This window comes from Pseudonaja textilis, chromosome 2 (assembly GCF_049901715.1).
Source record: "Pseudonaja textilis isolate UNSWEBS1 chromosome 2, rPseTex1.2, whole genome shotgun sequence".
Classification (NCBI taxonomy): Eukaryota; Metazoa; Chordata; class Lepidosauria; order Squamata; family Elapidae; genus Pseudonaja; species Pseudonaja textilis.
This window is the reverse complement of record NC_141991.1, coordinates 222,801,233-222,814,492: the sequence shown is the minus strand read 5'-3', so window position 1 is coordinate 222,814,492 and position 13,260 is coordinate 222,801,233. Positions and strand designations below refer to the sequence as shown.

General features: G+C 36.4%; 1 protein-coding gene across 18 annotated transcripts in view; it reads right to left on the bottom strand.

Annotated features, from left to right (window-relative positions):
- Positions 1–13,260, bottom strand: part of SSBP2 (single stranded DNA binding protein 2) — a 135,716-nt gene that overhangs the window by 74,289 nt on the left and 48,167 nt on the right. For all 18 annotated transcript variants that reach the window (XM_087927088.1, XM_087927094.1, XM_087927103.1 and 15 more), the window contains 3 exons: positions 7,230–7,302; positions 5,404–5,465; positions 3,304–3,388 (listed from right to left, as the gene is read on the bottom strand). Coding sequence is in view for 4 of the 18 variants with exons in the window: in XM_026718645.2 (XP_026574430.1) it covers positions 3,304–3,388; positions 5,404–5,465; positions 7,230–7,302 (220 nt within the window). In the remaining 14 variants the exon portion in view is untranslated. The remainder of the gene's footprint in view (positions 1–3,303; positions 3,389–5,403; positions 5,466–7,229; positions 7,303–13,260) is intronic.

Sequence of the window (13,260 nt, the reverse complement as noted above, 5' to 3'; positions counted from 1 at the left end):
AATTTAGCTCTATTAGAGGGAACAAGATTTAGAATGGATAATGTAAGCCACATAGGCAGTCTCCATGTTCTTTGATTAGCCAGGATTTCTACATTATCATGAAGAAATGAAGTGACAAATTCCTTGCATGCATCCTAGAAGTCATTGGATTCATCAGGCCACTAGATCAGAGCATTTTAGCTTGTCTATCCCTAGAGAGATTTTATAGCAGTTGCCAATCTAACAGTATTCCCATATTGTCTTGGCCACAAGTTCAGAAACAAACAATCTGATTTCACATATTGTTGGATACAGAAATTGGTCAGTGACCTTGAACTTCTATAGACTTTAAAATCTATGTCTTTTACTATCACAATTCCAAGACATTTATTGTTTGCAAGAGGTTTTTGGTTTGTTTAAGTTGCAAACTTCTAGTTCAAGTTTTAAAATAGCACTAGGTAATAATTAAAGAGTAATTTAACCAATCAATCAGTAGTTGAGATTGGCTTAACTGATTTAACAACCAATTCAAATGAATTCCACAAAAATGTATAACTCAAAATATGGAAAACTAATCAAGCAATAGTCATAATGGAAATTTTATTCATCTTGTTAACAATCCTATCCATCAGTGAAATAAGATATTGCTGAACTCCCTTTCCATTTTTTAAAAATTTATATCATTAAAGAGTCAAATTATGGCAGAATGATCCTATTCCATAGGCAATAGGATAGCTTCTTTTAAAATACATACGCTCAATTTTAACAATATACTCAATACTGAAAGGATCACCAAGAATTATGTAGTTGTTAGCTTGTCAGAATACCCGACACTGCTATGTACTGTACATAGTATTATTTCTGTAACATATATCTCTCTTTTGGCATATATGTAATCAGATCATCAGTCAGGACAAAGCAGTTTTAAGGCATAATTGGAATGTCAAAAATTACAAAGGAATCATGTCCATCTGCATCCTATATGAAATTATTCACCCAGTCTAGACTAAGAGGGAAACACTGAGTACTTTAATAGAAGCAATTTAGATTTTACCCCATTTTTAAAAAAGATTTATTTGCTATAACTATTCAATTGCTGAGCGTCAGGTTTATGTAATAGTTAAGGCCTCAGGCTAGAAACCAGGAGACTAGTGAGTTCTAGTCCCATGTTGGGCACACAGCCAACTAGGTACCCTTGGGTCAGTCACTTTCTTTCAGTCCTAGGAAGGAGGCAATTGCAAAACACTTCTGAAAAACCTGGCCAGGAAAACTGCAAGTCCACAGTTCCTGAAAACCGGACATGATTAAACAGAAAGAAAGAAAAAGTTCCATTTGCCTGTATGCATGTTTCTATAGCTTACAATTCTGTCTCAGGCTGTAATATATAAATAGATATTGGAATAAAACACCTTAGAACACCCCAAATCTCTTTAAGAAACCTGTTCTGTAAATGTTACTTTGAAAATTCCACTACTTGAAAAGGTGAGACAAAGAATGTTCCCATTTATTCATTTAGGGAAACTTTCTAAAAACTGGATCAAAACTGTTAAGAGAACATTTCTATATACTGATTGGGGGTGCCCATAAATATTTATGAGATGCAGCACTCTGGATGCGTTTCAAAACATCCCCAGAAATGCCTGCTTTAAGTAGCTACAAGCCAGGTCCTATATTTGTGCTCCTGTATTTGTGCTTTTCAATGTGAAGCACTGTGATTATTTATAATTAGAATGTATTCCAAGATCTTGTAGCCGAGTTCTAAATGTATTAGGGCCTTTACTATGTATCTTTTTCTTATGATGCCTTGCTGTTACAATGACCTTTTTGGAAGCTATTATTACAATGTTTCAGAAGAGTTATTCGATCAAAATATTAAGCTACTCAACATGCTACCGAGTCTTAGAAAAGGACTGTTTCTTCAGCAAGCTGATATTGAACACACTTGCTTTCTTAAACATAGAGGCTCAGCTGCACAATATACTCTTTCATAATAACACTGTATAGCTAGAACCGGGATGGGAATCAGGAAAAGAATCATAGGGAATGTAATACTTGACAACATTATTTAAGTGAGCTTCTCCTGCTGTTATACATTTAACCGATTCTTTAAACAAATCATTTGATTATGAATCTGTAACTAAAAGACAGACACTTTCCATTTAGGAATATATAACTCAAAAGCAGGCAATATGATGACCAAATTTACATTCACACTATCTTTATTTCTAGGAATGCCTCTCTGTGCCATATTTGACCTTCAGTCATTCTTATAAAATAAAAATAATGGGTGCTATAGCCCTAACTTTGGAGGGGAAAGAAGGAAAAATCCAGCAGTGGGGTGGGATGACAGGAAGCAGAATCATCCGTTTGCTTTTGTTTGTGACTTGTCATAATTACCATGATAACTATTAAAAAGCTAAAACTTTCTAATATGATTTCAAATTTATAAGAATGCAATTGACTCAAAACATTACTGACTTCTGATATAATTAAACATGAATGTGAGCCTAGTCATATTGAGAATGTTTACACATGATTACCACTAAACTGACATTGTACCACAATAATTCTATTTTCAGGTATAAATGTTAACTCAAAACATACTTGCTTACAATCACACTTAATACATAGGCCCTGGTAATTTTTGCTTTCAACAATCTACTTTAGAATACTATCAAGAAAAGCAAAAAGTTGAATTTCAATAATCTCATGTTAAACCCAAAAGCAATTGTTATTTATTAGAAATTTCTCATACTGAAGATCTATTTATTATACGAAATAGATGCAAGGCCTTTCTACTGATTTCATATAAATTTGTGCTAAAATATCTGCTAGTTGTCCACTTCCAGTCTACTTCTAAACATTTATAAAACCAAACCATCTGATTACTAGATAAATTTTGTTTCTTCACCTTGATTTTTCCTTAAACAATTTCCTCCATTAATTATGCAGTGAACAGTACAATTGGATAATACTTTTTAATCTACAATATGTTGCCGTTACTATCATTTTACTTATATATCGTCTTTTCCATTCTTCCTTACCAACACTACCCATATTTAACTGAAAATTTGACTTCTTTAACCTTATCCACAGGATTGTTATCTTGAAGTCTCTTAAGGATGAACCTTTGCTAACCTACATAAAACAGACTCTTGTACAGCATACAAGGTTAATATTAGTTTCATTTCCATTACCTATCAAGGGAATACAAAAATTTGGAAGCAGTAGCTTTTCCAGCACATTGAAAATTACTAAATTCATAGCTGTTATCATTTCCAAACAAAGCTCAGATAAAATGTAATCAATAAGCATAAAACTTACATAATCATGAAAGGCTTTAGCTTCACTTGAGTGTTCACATGTTTCACGTCTTTCTGGCGCTGCACAATAAAGATCCCAAAACACACTAAAAATAAAAAAAGAATGCCCAATTTGTAACATATTTTTTCAGGTATATCCCAACTATACACATACATTATAGTAATTATTAGTTTATTACCCTCTTCATACTCTGAAAGCAAAATGTATGCAGCATTTTTATTCTGTTGGAACTACAGATACAGTACTTAAGAATAATTACAGTGATAGCCTAATTGACTGCTATACAGATAAGTATCTTAATACTATAATTTAATTGTGTTAAAATGAAAACATTCAAGGATCATACAACTGATAAGCATCTAAGTACCAAATAAAGTTCGTTTTAAAAAAAACTTTTAAAAAACCCACACCAATACTTAATCCAGAACTGTTAACAATTGAGATTAACAATTTGTGCCTAAAAACATTAGAAGATCACTGATGTTTGTTATCATTATATCATTAGAACAAAATCATACAAAATCATAAACAATTTTGAAGCTCCAGGAGAGATTGTGTTTATATAAAGGACTGAAAGGGAGAAGACAACATTGAAGATACATGACAGCTAAAAGTCTCTTAGATTAAAAACATTTATTAATTATAAATACTATTATTTCTATTTAAAAATGAGTATCTAACCTAAGCTCATATTTCTAGCCTTAATTTTCTTTTGCACTAATTGGTAAAATACTGTGTTATTTTTGACTTGAGCTCTGCTTCTGGAAATTTCAGACATTTTCTCTGAAGATTTCTTGACAACATTGCTTTCTTTTAAGATTTTTTTTTCAACTTTCTAGTCTAGACTACAATCCTGGAATCCTCTGGTGATCACCTAATTTAGGGACTCCATCTAATAAAAAAAAAATTAAGACAACTAACTTAAATCCTTTTCTTGTGTAATAAATATTACATGCTTTTGAAACCAATTAATAGTATAGAAATTAATTATGTATATAATATTTATTTTTCTGAGTCTGATGTTGAAATCAGGATACTGGTAAATCAATTTTTGCTCTGAAATCTAGCATCTCAAAACTGGCTAACCTTATTAGGGCTGGGCAGCAACAGTTCCGTGCACGTTTCACAAACACTAAAAGATATACAAGTATAAGCAATCTATTGCTGCACTACTCATTAAAGCATTCTGTTTTTTCATGAATCCGAAAAAAATGCAACTGCTTGAAAGAGGGTAATCATTAAAGTTAAAATTATTCTTAAATGAGCCACATTATTTTTTTACACCGGGATGGAAATCTGAAAATTAAAGAAATTGTTTTTAATGAATATTATACAATGGTTGTTCTTATATGACAACTGAATAATATCCTCTAAATCATTTCTGATACATGTACAGACCTATTCTTTTCTTCCGCAAAGGATTTTCTCATTTGTGCCAGTGGCAGATGCCACATTGAAGGATGTGCATGTATAATCTCCTCCTGCCCTAAAATTAATACTGTTGCTCTTGTATATAGAATCCTTCTCTGTGTACATACAGGGGCATTGACAGCAACATTCACTGGCTTTAAAATGGTGGGAATAACTGGGCAATCAAAGCTCCTGTCCTTTTTTTAAACAAGAGTTATGCACAATGTGTGCATATAAATTAGGTAGGGCTTTAATCACCTGTTCACATTGATCATTTTAAAGCCAGTGATTGGCACTCCAGATGCTCCCAAATATAAAAGAGCTCTGAAGTCAAAAACCTACTTAGTTTCTGACAATAACAATTTATATATATATGTGCTGGCATTTCTGCAGAATCTTAACAAGAAGTTGCCACATCAAACTAGTTTAGGTGTATGTTTGTAGTTCTATGGGAACATCTGAAGAGGGGAAAGCATAAGATCTGAAAGAAAAATGAGCAAGGTTAAACTGAAATAATTGCATAATTAATTTTATCTTTTCGAGGAAATGAAATGACAATTCAATATTAAATGCAGTTGACACTAGTCTTCCAGTTAGCAAATTTTTTTTATTACCTTTGATAAAAATCAGATTATGTACATGTATAATACTTTAACAACCAATACAGTCTTCGTAAATTGAAACACTTACCACCACCAAGAGTGCAAGAATCCTGGGGGTTCGCCCAATGTGATATTTTTTTCCCATCTTATCTAAAACCAATGCAAATAATGATTATTTCCTGAGGCAAGCTGGATTCACATGAAAACAATAATAGCATTTAGCTAAAATGAATTTAAATATGATTTTTAAAAAATCAACACAAATCAATTTTAAAAAGCTGTTTCAACTGGTATAATATATGTTGTCTGTGTCTGAGGGAGTACGTTAGAGTGTATAGGCTTATCTGTCAGAGTGAGACAGAAAAACAGACTAAATATGAGTGTGCAGAGCAAAATACACACTCAGCTCCACCAACTAACAGCTAGCTATTGATTCTTATGCTTTTTCTTATCTGCTAGTTATGGCAACTGTTCTACACTGCCTGATAGGACCCCCAACTTAATCTGTGTTTTTTGTAGATATTTGGACTGGCTCATTTCATGTTTGCCTTCATGTGTTTTTATCACAGACAATCACACTTCTAAAGTAGAAACTATCACATATAGGAGAACGTTTGCACTATAAGAAACATTTCACCTATTCTATTTTTTTTTCTCAAAATATATTACTATGTGTATAATAGTGACATTCAACCTATCACTATTTAGAGTAAGAAAAGCTATTGCATGAGCAGAAGTCTATTTGCATTACAATGCACATGGAAATTAATAGTATCTATTTATGTTATTCATCCCTTATACTTTAAAATTATATAAATTTATACATTAAGGCCACACAGACTCCATGCTTTGGGGACAACCATTTATCTCAAAGATGCAATGACTGTGTTAGTAATGACATGGCAACTTCTTTCAATATATGGAAGGAGAACAACATTGTGGCTTCTGCATATGTATAATTCTTGCCCACATTCAGTAATAAAATGATACAATTATAACTAGTGATACAGTGAGTTTATGCAAGTGAAATTAAGACTAGTATATGATGCTCTGGTTAATAATTTGCAACAGCGGTCTAATATTTTCATTTTATATGAAATTGACCATTATAGTGTTTTTCAGCTATTAGTATAGGTGCCACACACAGTGGTGGGATTCAAAAAAAATTACTACCGGTTCTGTGGGCATGATTTGGTGGGCATGGTTTGGTGGGCATGGCAGGGGAAGGATACTGCAAAATCTCCATTCCCTCCCCACCCCACTAACCTGATTTCCAGCTCTGTTCTCCTGTGCAGGGCAACAAAAGAAGACCCAGCCGAACAACTGGGACTCAGGAAGCAGAGAATAGATGGGGCAGGGCCAGTCAGAGGTGGTATTTGCCGGTTCTCCGAACTACTCAAAATTTCTGCTACCAGTTCTCCCAGAACTGGTTGGAACCTGCTGAATACCACCTCTAGTGCCACATATAGCAATAGTTTAGGCTGGAAAAAAGCACAAGATCTCCAATCTTAGATTGGAGAAACCTGGAAAAAACTGGGGCTTTGGAGTCAAAATAAGGATTTATGTTAAGTAGCTATTTCTCTCTCTCACACTCCTTCTCTCTGCTTAATTTTTCTTTTTCTTTTTAGCTTGGGCTTAAAATAATACTATAACCACAGTGAAAATCAATGTCTCAAACCCACTGTGTCTTATTTGATATGTAACAAGATCAATGATATAGCCACAATTTTATGGCCTTAAAATTATCACAACAAATAATTATAAAAATGGAACATTTTTCATTTAAATGTTTCATTTCTAAACATTTATATACTATATGTCAGACTACCATGATTCTCTATAGAGTCACTGGTAATTTTTAATATAAAAAACTAGTCTATTAATCCAAAATTAAGAAAAGAATAGAAAACATACCTCTGATAAAAACGTCTGTGCAGACTTCTGTGCTCCTACATGGAGAAGATATTCATATACATATAGTGCTAACCTGGAAACAGAAGAAAACCTATTAAAATTCTATTTAATAATTCCAAAATAAATAGATTGTAATATATATTAAGCAGAGATAAATGCAGTAAAGACATAGTTTTACTCCAAAATATTATATATGGACAACAATACTAGCACAGCTTAAAAAACATTTATACAAAAAGCAGAGTCTGTCAATATTTTATTATCTTGGACAAATGCCCAATTGGAGAAATGTTCAGGTACTATTAATCTATATTTATCCACACAACTATGCTTACAGTAAACAATATACCATATCTGTAATTACAGCAGCACAGAACATTGATAAATAAATTCTTAACCATGATACCTTTTCAATTCTTACCACATTATTATTAAAGTTGGTCACATAGCCAGCCAAATATTTAAGACTGGATTTGGCATTTTTATCCATCTAACAATTCCTTTCCATGGACCCAGGATAGGCAGCTATTGTTATTTGATGATGTTAAAGATATCATTATAGGATGTTCTCATTTTTTGCATGTTTGCAATGAATAAATAACCTTTTTCCAGTAGCCTGGATCTTCTGGCCTAGATGCTTAGCCAACAGCAATATCTGTTTTATCAGGCATGTTATGAACAAAATGCCTGTCTGTTTGGATCTTAAAGGCCCATAATAGCAATAGCACTTAGACTTATATACCCTTTTATAGTGCTTTACAGCCCTCTCAAAGCGGTTTACAGAGTCAGCATATTGCCCCCAACAATTTGGATCCTCATTTTACCCACCTCGGAAGGATGGAAGACACACATATATGCATATAGATACACACACACACTATTGAAGGAATGTCTACTTTGTTCTAAACTGCAGTTTCCTTTATCAATAGCAATTAGGGAAATGACACATTAATTAATAAACTGAATTATCAAATAAAAAAATTAGTATGAACAAAATTAGTACAATGGAGTCATTATCTTTGACTTCTAGATGTTACATTCTGTTAAATTCTAAGAACAGTAGAAAATTGTAGCTTACAACAAACCAAAAATGGAAGCTTTTAATACCTCCACATATATGAAGGACAGTACGTGATTCATTTTCCTTAAATAACTATTTTACAGAACAAAAAGTTTAACTACATAAGGTGAAATGTTATACTGAGCTAGGCATTTAGAATTTAGACAATGTAAATATAGCAACACTATAAACTGATATTGGCTTCAATTTGTGGGATAAATACTACAGGTAAACTGATCAATGTTGTAAGAAGAGAATATGCATCAGTACTGTATAAATGGAAGATAATATGCTTCAGCTATCTATATCTTGGGAAGAACAGAAGAAATATTCAGATGTAGAAGTTGTATGCTATTCTATATATTCAATCTTTCCTGCCAATTCATGACAATGTATAAAAGATAATTGTAACTGATATAAATTTAAATTTCTTTCATTACATTACAGCAATTTACATTTCATTCTATGGCTTCTTTGTAATTATCAAAAATTGCCTATTTCTTTAAAATTACATTTCCTATCTAGTATGACCACAGTCCTCTGACCTGGAGGGTGTAGATCTGTTCACATGTCTCATGCATTATAGCTTAAGGAGGAACCAAAGGCTACCATCCAAAGGCATTAATTTACAGTTAAAAAAAACTTTACTTCTGGATAAGTAAAGATATTCCATTAACAGTTCTGCAAAAATTCTGCTACAAATTTACTAATAACCCTTCAGCTTGAAAGGTAAGGTTCAATCACATTGGCCAAAGTAGATTCAGAAGTATCCAGAAATTTTTTTAAACAGTTTTAAACAACCACCCAATTAATTTTAATCATTCAAAACAATAACCAAGAATCCAGAAATCATCAAGTAATCCAGATAGTCCCGAGTTATATCTTATTTCTTTTTCGACTTTCTCTTCCTGGGGTTTTTGTTGCGATATTTCAGTTAGAATGTATCTTTTGGAAGTCTTGTTGAGATTTTGCTGTAAGTTCTTTTTTAATTCCAGGCAGTCTCCTCCCTTCCAGATCCTACCCTTTTATTCTTTTTCTCTCCTTTCCTGTTTTCAAAAGCTTTTAATTATCCAAAAATCTTTATTATCCCTTTGACTTTTTATTTTCAGCATTAAATGCCTATTGATGTCAAAGTGGATTTTTTTTCCAATTTCTTGCTTAAGTCTCTTAACTGTCAGTATAGGAAAAGGAGAAAACCAATTTTTTTCCCTTTTCTCTCTCCTTCGCAGCTTAAAAATCTTCTTAGGGAACAATGTTAATGTTTTTTAACAGTTTCAATTCCAGGATCCTTATTTGTTGCTTTTGCTGTTTGACCCAGTCAACCAAAACTTTCTCTTCTTATCTTCCTCCTGCACATTCTTTTCCAGTCAAGTTCTTTGTGGTGGCCATTTCTGACCACCGCTGCAACTGCCTTCGAGAAAGGGAGTAATGGCCAGCTGGGGAGGAGAGATGCGGGTCTCCTCAACCCTGCTGGCAGTTTCCCCCCTCTTCACCACCTCTACGGGGTGGCTTAGCCCCGAAACCAGCTGGCTCGGGGCGCTCCAGCAGTGAACACGGATTGAAGCCTCGCAGAGACGAGGGTTCAGTCTGTCGCTAAAGAAGCTCAAACCGGAAGTGCCCCCGAGCTGATTCAATTGGGCATGTTCTCTAATTCAATACTATTAATATTATTAATTAACAAAAAAAATCATTTGTATTCAAATACACACAGAAAAATAATTAGATATGGGTTGAAATCCTCACTCACTCATGAACTTCACTGGGTAATGCAGTGCAAATCATCATTTATCTGCATTCCACAACCTGCACTTTTTTACTACAACTTGACAAACCAATCAATTAGAATTGTATAGGTCAGTGATGGCGAACCTATGGCAAGCCTGTCATGGGTGGCACACAGAGCCCTCTCTGCGGGCACGCCAGCCATTGCCCCAGCCTGACTCCACTGCGCATGCATGCACGCACCTCCCGCTGGCCAGTTGCTCTTCAGGTCTCTGCCGCGCATGCATGGGGTGGGGCCTTCACCAATCTCTGCAGTTTCCCTGCCAGCATGCCCTAGCTTTCTCTCCCTTTCTCCTGCATTCCTGCCTTCTCCAATCTCTGCAGGTTCCACCCTCCACAGGTGCCTTTCCATGGCAGAAACAGAGGAGAAAGCCTGGGCGTGCAGGGAGAAACTGCAGAGATTGGGAAAGGCACTCCCCCGCCACTTTTTTGGGCCTGAAAAGCCTCCTGCACCAACCTGGAAGCCAAAACGGGGGCCGGGGCACTTGTACAGGGGAGTGCTTGCATTGAATTTTGGGGATTGGGGCATGTGTGTGTGTGCATTCTCATGCGCACACTTTGGGCACTCGGCACCAAAAAGGTTAACCATCACTGGTATAGGTTAAGCTTGATGTTAGGTGTAGGCCTTTGCTTGGTAGCATGGACTTCTTAAGTTTCTTTAGATTCTACCCAACTTGAGGAGTTATAGTTCCTGAATCAACCATGCCAATTTATGACTTATTCCAAGTGGGGAAGCCAACAAAAGCATTAACAAAAAGTAGGTCATTTTAAGGTTTGAAATGTTATTACTGTATCCTGATGTACTCAGCTAGTTAGAATCATTAACGTAGACAAATATAATTTTAAAAAATGTTGCTGAAAAATTAACTTAGAATACACACACACACAGATATACATACACAATAAATCTGAACATTATCTTTATCAAAAAATATATAAGTCAAAATTACATTCTGTTTCCCCATAATGTCAGCAAGGAAAAAAACAATACTAAAAGAAATTAAAAAACACAAATGGCTTGCTGATACTGGTTAAACTGCCAAAAATCAGTTTAAAACTTCTTGTTCCATAAACACCAACATTACACAACAATGCACATACATGGTTGAGTTCATATCCAAGCTGTTACACAAGTGTGCAAAAAAATGACATTTTCAGGGGACCCAGAGAAGACTCCCCCGCCCCTTCTGATCAAGCTGCAGGTTTTGAAAGTTACAAAGACTATAGAAAGGATTTCCTTATTCTGCCTGGAATTCAGGCTCTCTGCCCAACAGCCCTGGGAGAACTGAAATAATTAAGGTAAGCTGGCAAGAAAAGTACAGGCAGAATCATCAGAATGTTTTGTTTTTGTTAGTGCTGCTTTGTTCAATTTGATAGTTGTATGTAGATTCCCGTTTTCTGACTCTCTGTTTCTTACTTCGTTTTGCTTGTTGGTAAACCATGCTAGCTCTGGGATGCCTACATTCCCATTCCTATAACTTGAGATGTGTTCTCCCAGTAATTATTTTGCTGCATCTGCTAGAATAAAAATATGCTAATCTTGGTTACTCCATTGTTGGATACTTACTAGCACCACACAACACAAAATCACTTGGGCTAAGCATATCTGGTTGAAAAAAAAAGTAAAGCTATTTATTTATAATTTCTATGGCAGGATCTCTTGTTCTGCCCTATTTAGCTTCACAAGGGTTTTTGAGGGGCGGGGTGCATCTCCTGAAAGGGCATCTAAAAAGTAAACTACCCAGATGGAACTCTTGTCTGAGAAATAGAATGGGTGTTGGTAAATTTACCTGTGAATGCCCTTTCTATCTATGCTGCGAGAGAGCCCAGGATGGGTAGACTCCTTCTTATGACGTCTTTAATCTGGGTCTGTACTTGCATATATAAAAAGCCAGCCCCGGAAGAATCCCCAGCTTTGGCGAAGATACTTGACAGACTGAAGAAATGTCTCTGAAAGCAAACAATCCAATACATGAACATGCCTTACCATCTCCAGACGAATCAAGGGAGGGGCTAGGCTATCTCGCAGCATAGATAGAAAGGGCATTCACGGTAACTTCTGCCAATGCCCATTCTCCTCCATGCTGCAGCAAGAGCCTAGGATGGGACATACCAAAGCTTGCATGTCCACGGGCAGATCCTCATCCGGCTCATCACACCGACTGTGGAACCACTCGTTGAAGCACCTGTCTGCCGAAGGCTACAGTCACCGAGGCAAAAGCATCCAGATGGTAGTGTCTGATGAAAGGAGACGGGGATGTCCACGTGGCCACACAACAAATCTCCTCCAAGGATGCTTGAGTCGCCCAGGCAGCAGAAGTGACCACGCTTCTGGTAGAGTGTGCCTTCAGACCTCGTGAAACCGGAAGGGCCGCAGCTTTGTAGGCCTGCTCAATGCAAGACCTGACCCACCTGCTAATAGTAGAAGAGGACTTGTGCCCCAAGTGAGAAGGGAAAAAGGAAACAAACATGGCTTCTGACTTCCTGAAGGAGGAAGTGCGCTTAATGTATATTCTAAGAGCCCTTCTTACGTCTAGCGTGTGTCACTGCCGCTCTAAGTCATGGTGCGGGAGAGGACAGAAGTTCGGCAAAACAATGTCCTGGGACCTGTGAAACCAGGTGTTAACCTTTGGAATAAATGAGGGGTCCAGATGAAGAACAACCCTATCATCGTGAAAGGAACAAAGGTCCTGTCTGATGGAAAGCGCAGCAAGCTCGGAAACCCTCCTGGCAGAAGTGATGGCAACAAGGAACACTACCTTCAGAATCAGGAAATGGAGAGACACTGTTCTAAGAGATTCAAAGAGGGGCTTTGTAAGGCCATTAAGGACCATATGAAGGTCCCAGGAAGGATACCTGTGAACCACCGGAGGGTGCAGGTTGGAAGCCCCTTTCAAAAACCTCCTGACTGAAGTGTGATGGGATAAGGAAGGAAGCGAACCCCATGAAAGGACCGAGGAGAGGGCCGCAAGCTGCCTGAGTAAGGTGTTGGGGGCCAAACCTTTCTCCAGCCCATGCTGAAGGAAGCTAAGAACTTCTGCCAACTGGGCTGAAGCACGAGAAAGACCCTCCCTGAGGCACCATCGGGAAAAAGCCTTCCAGGTGGCATCATAGGTGTGCCTTGTAGAAGGTTTGCGAGACACCAGGATAGTGAGGATGACCCTTTCTGGAAGATCAGCCTCCTCTAGC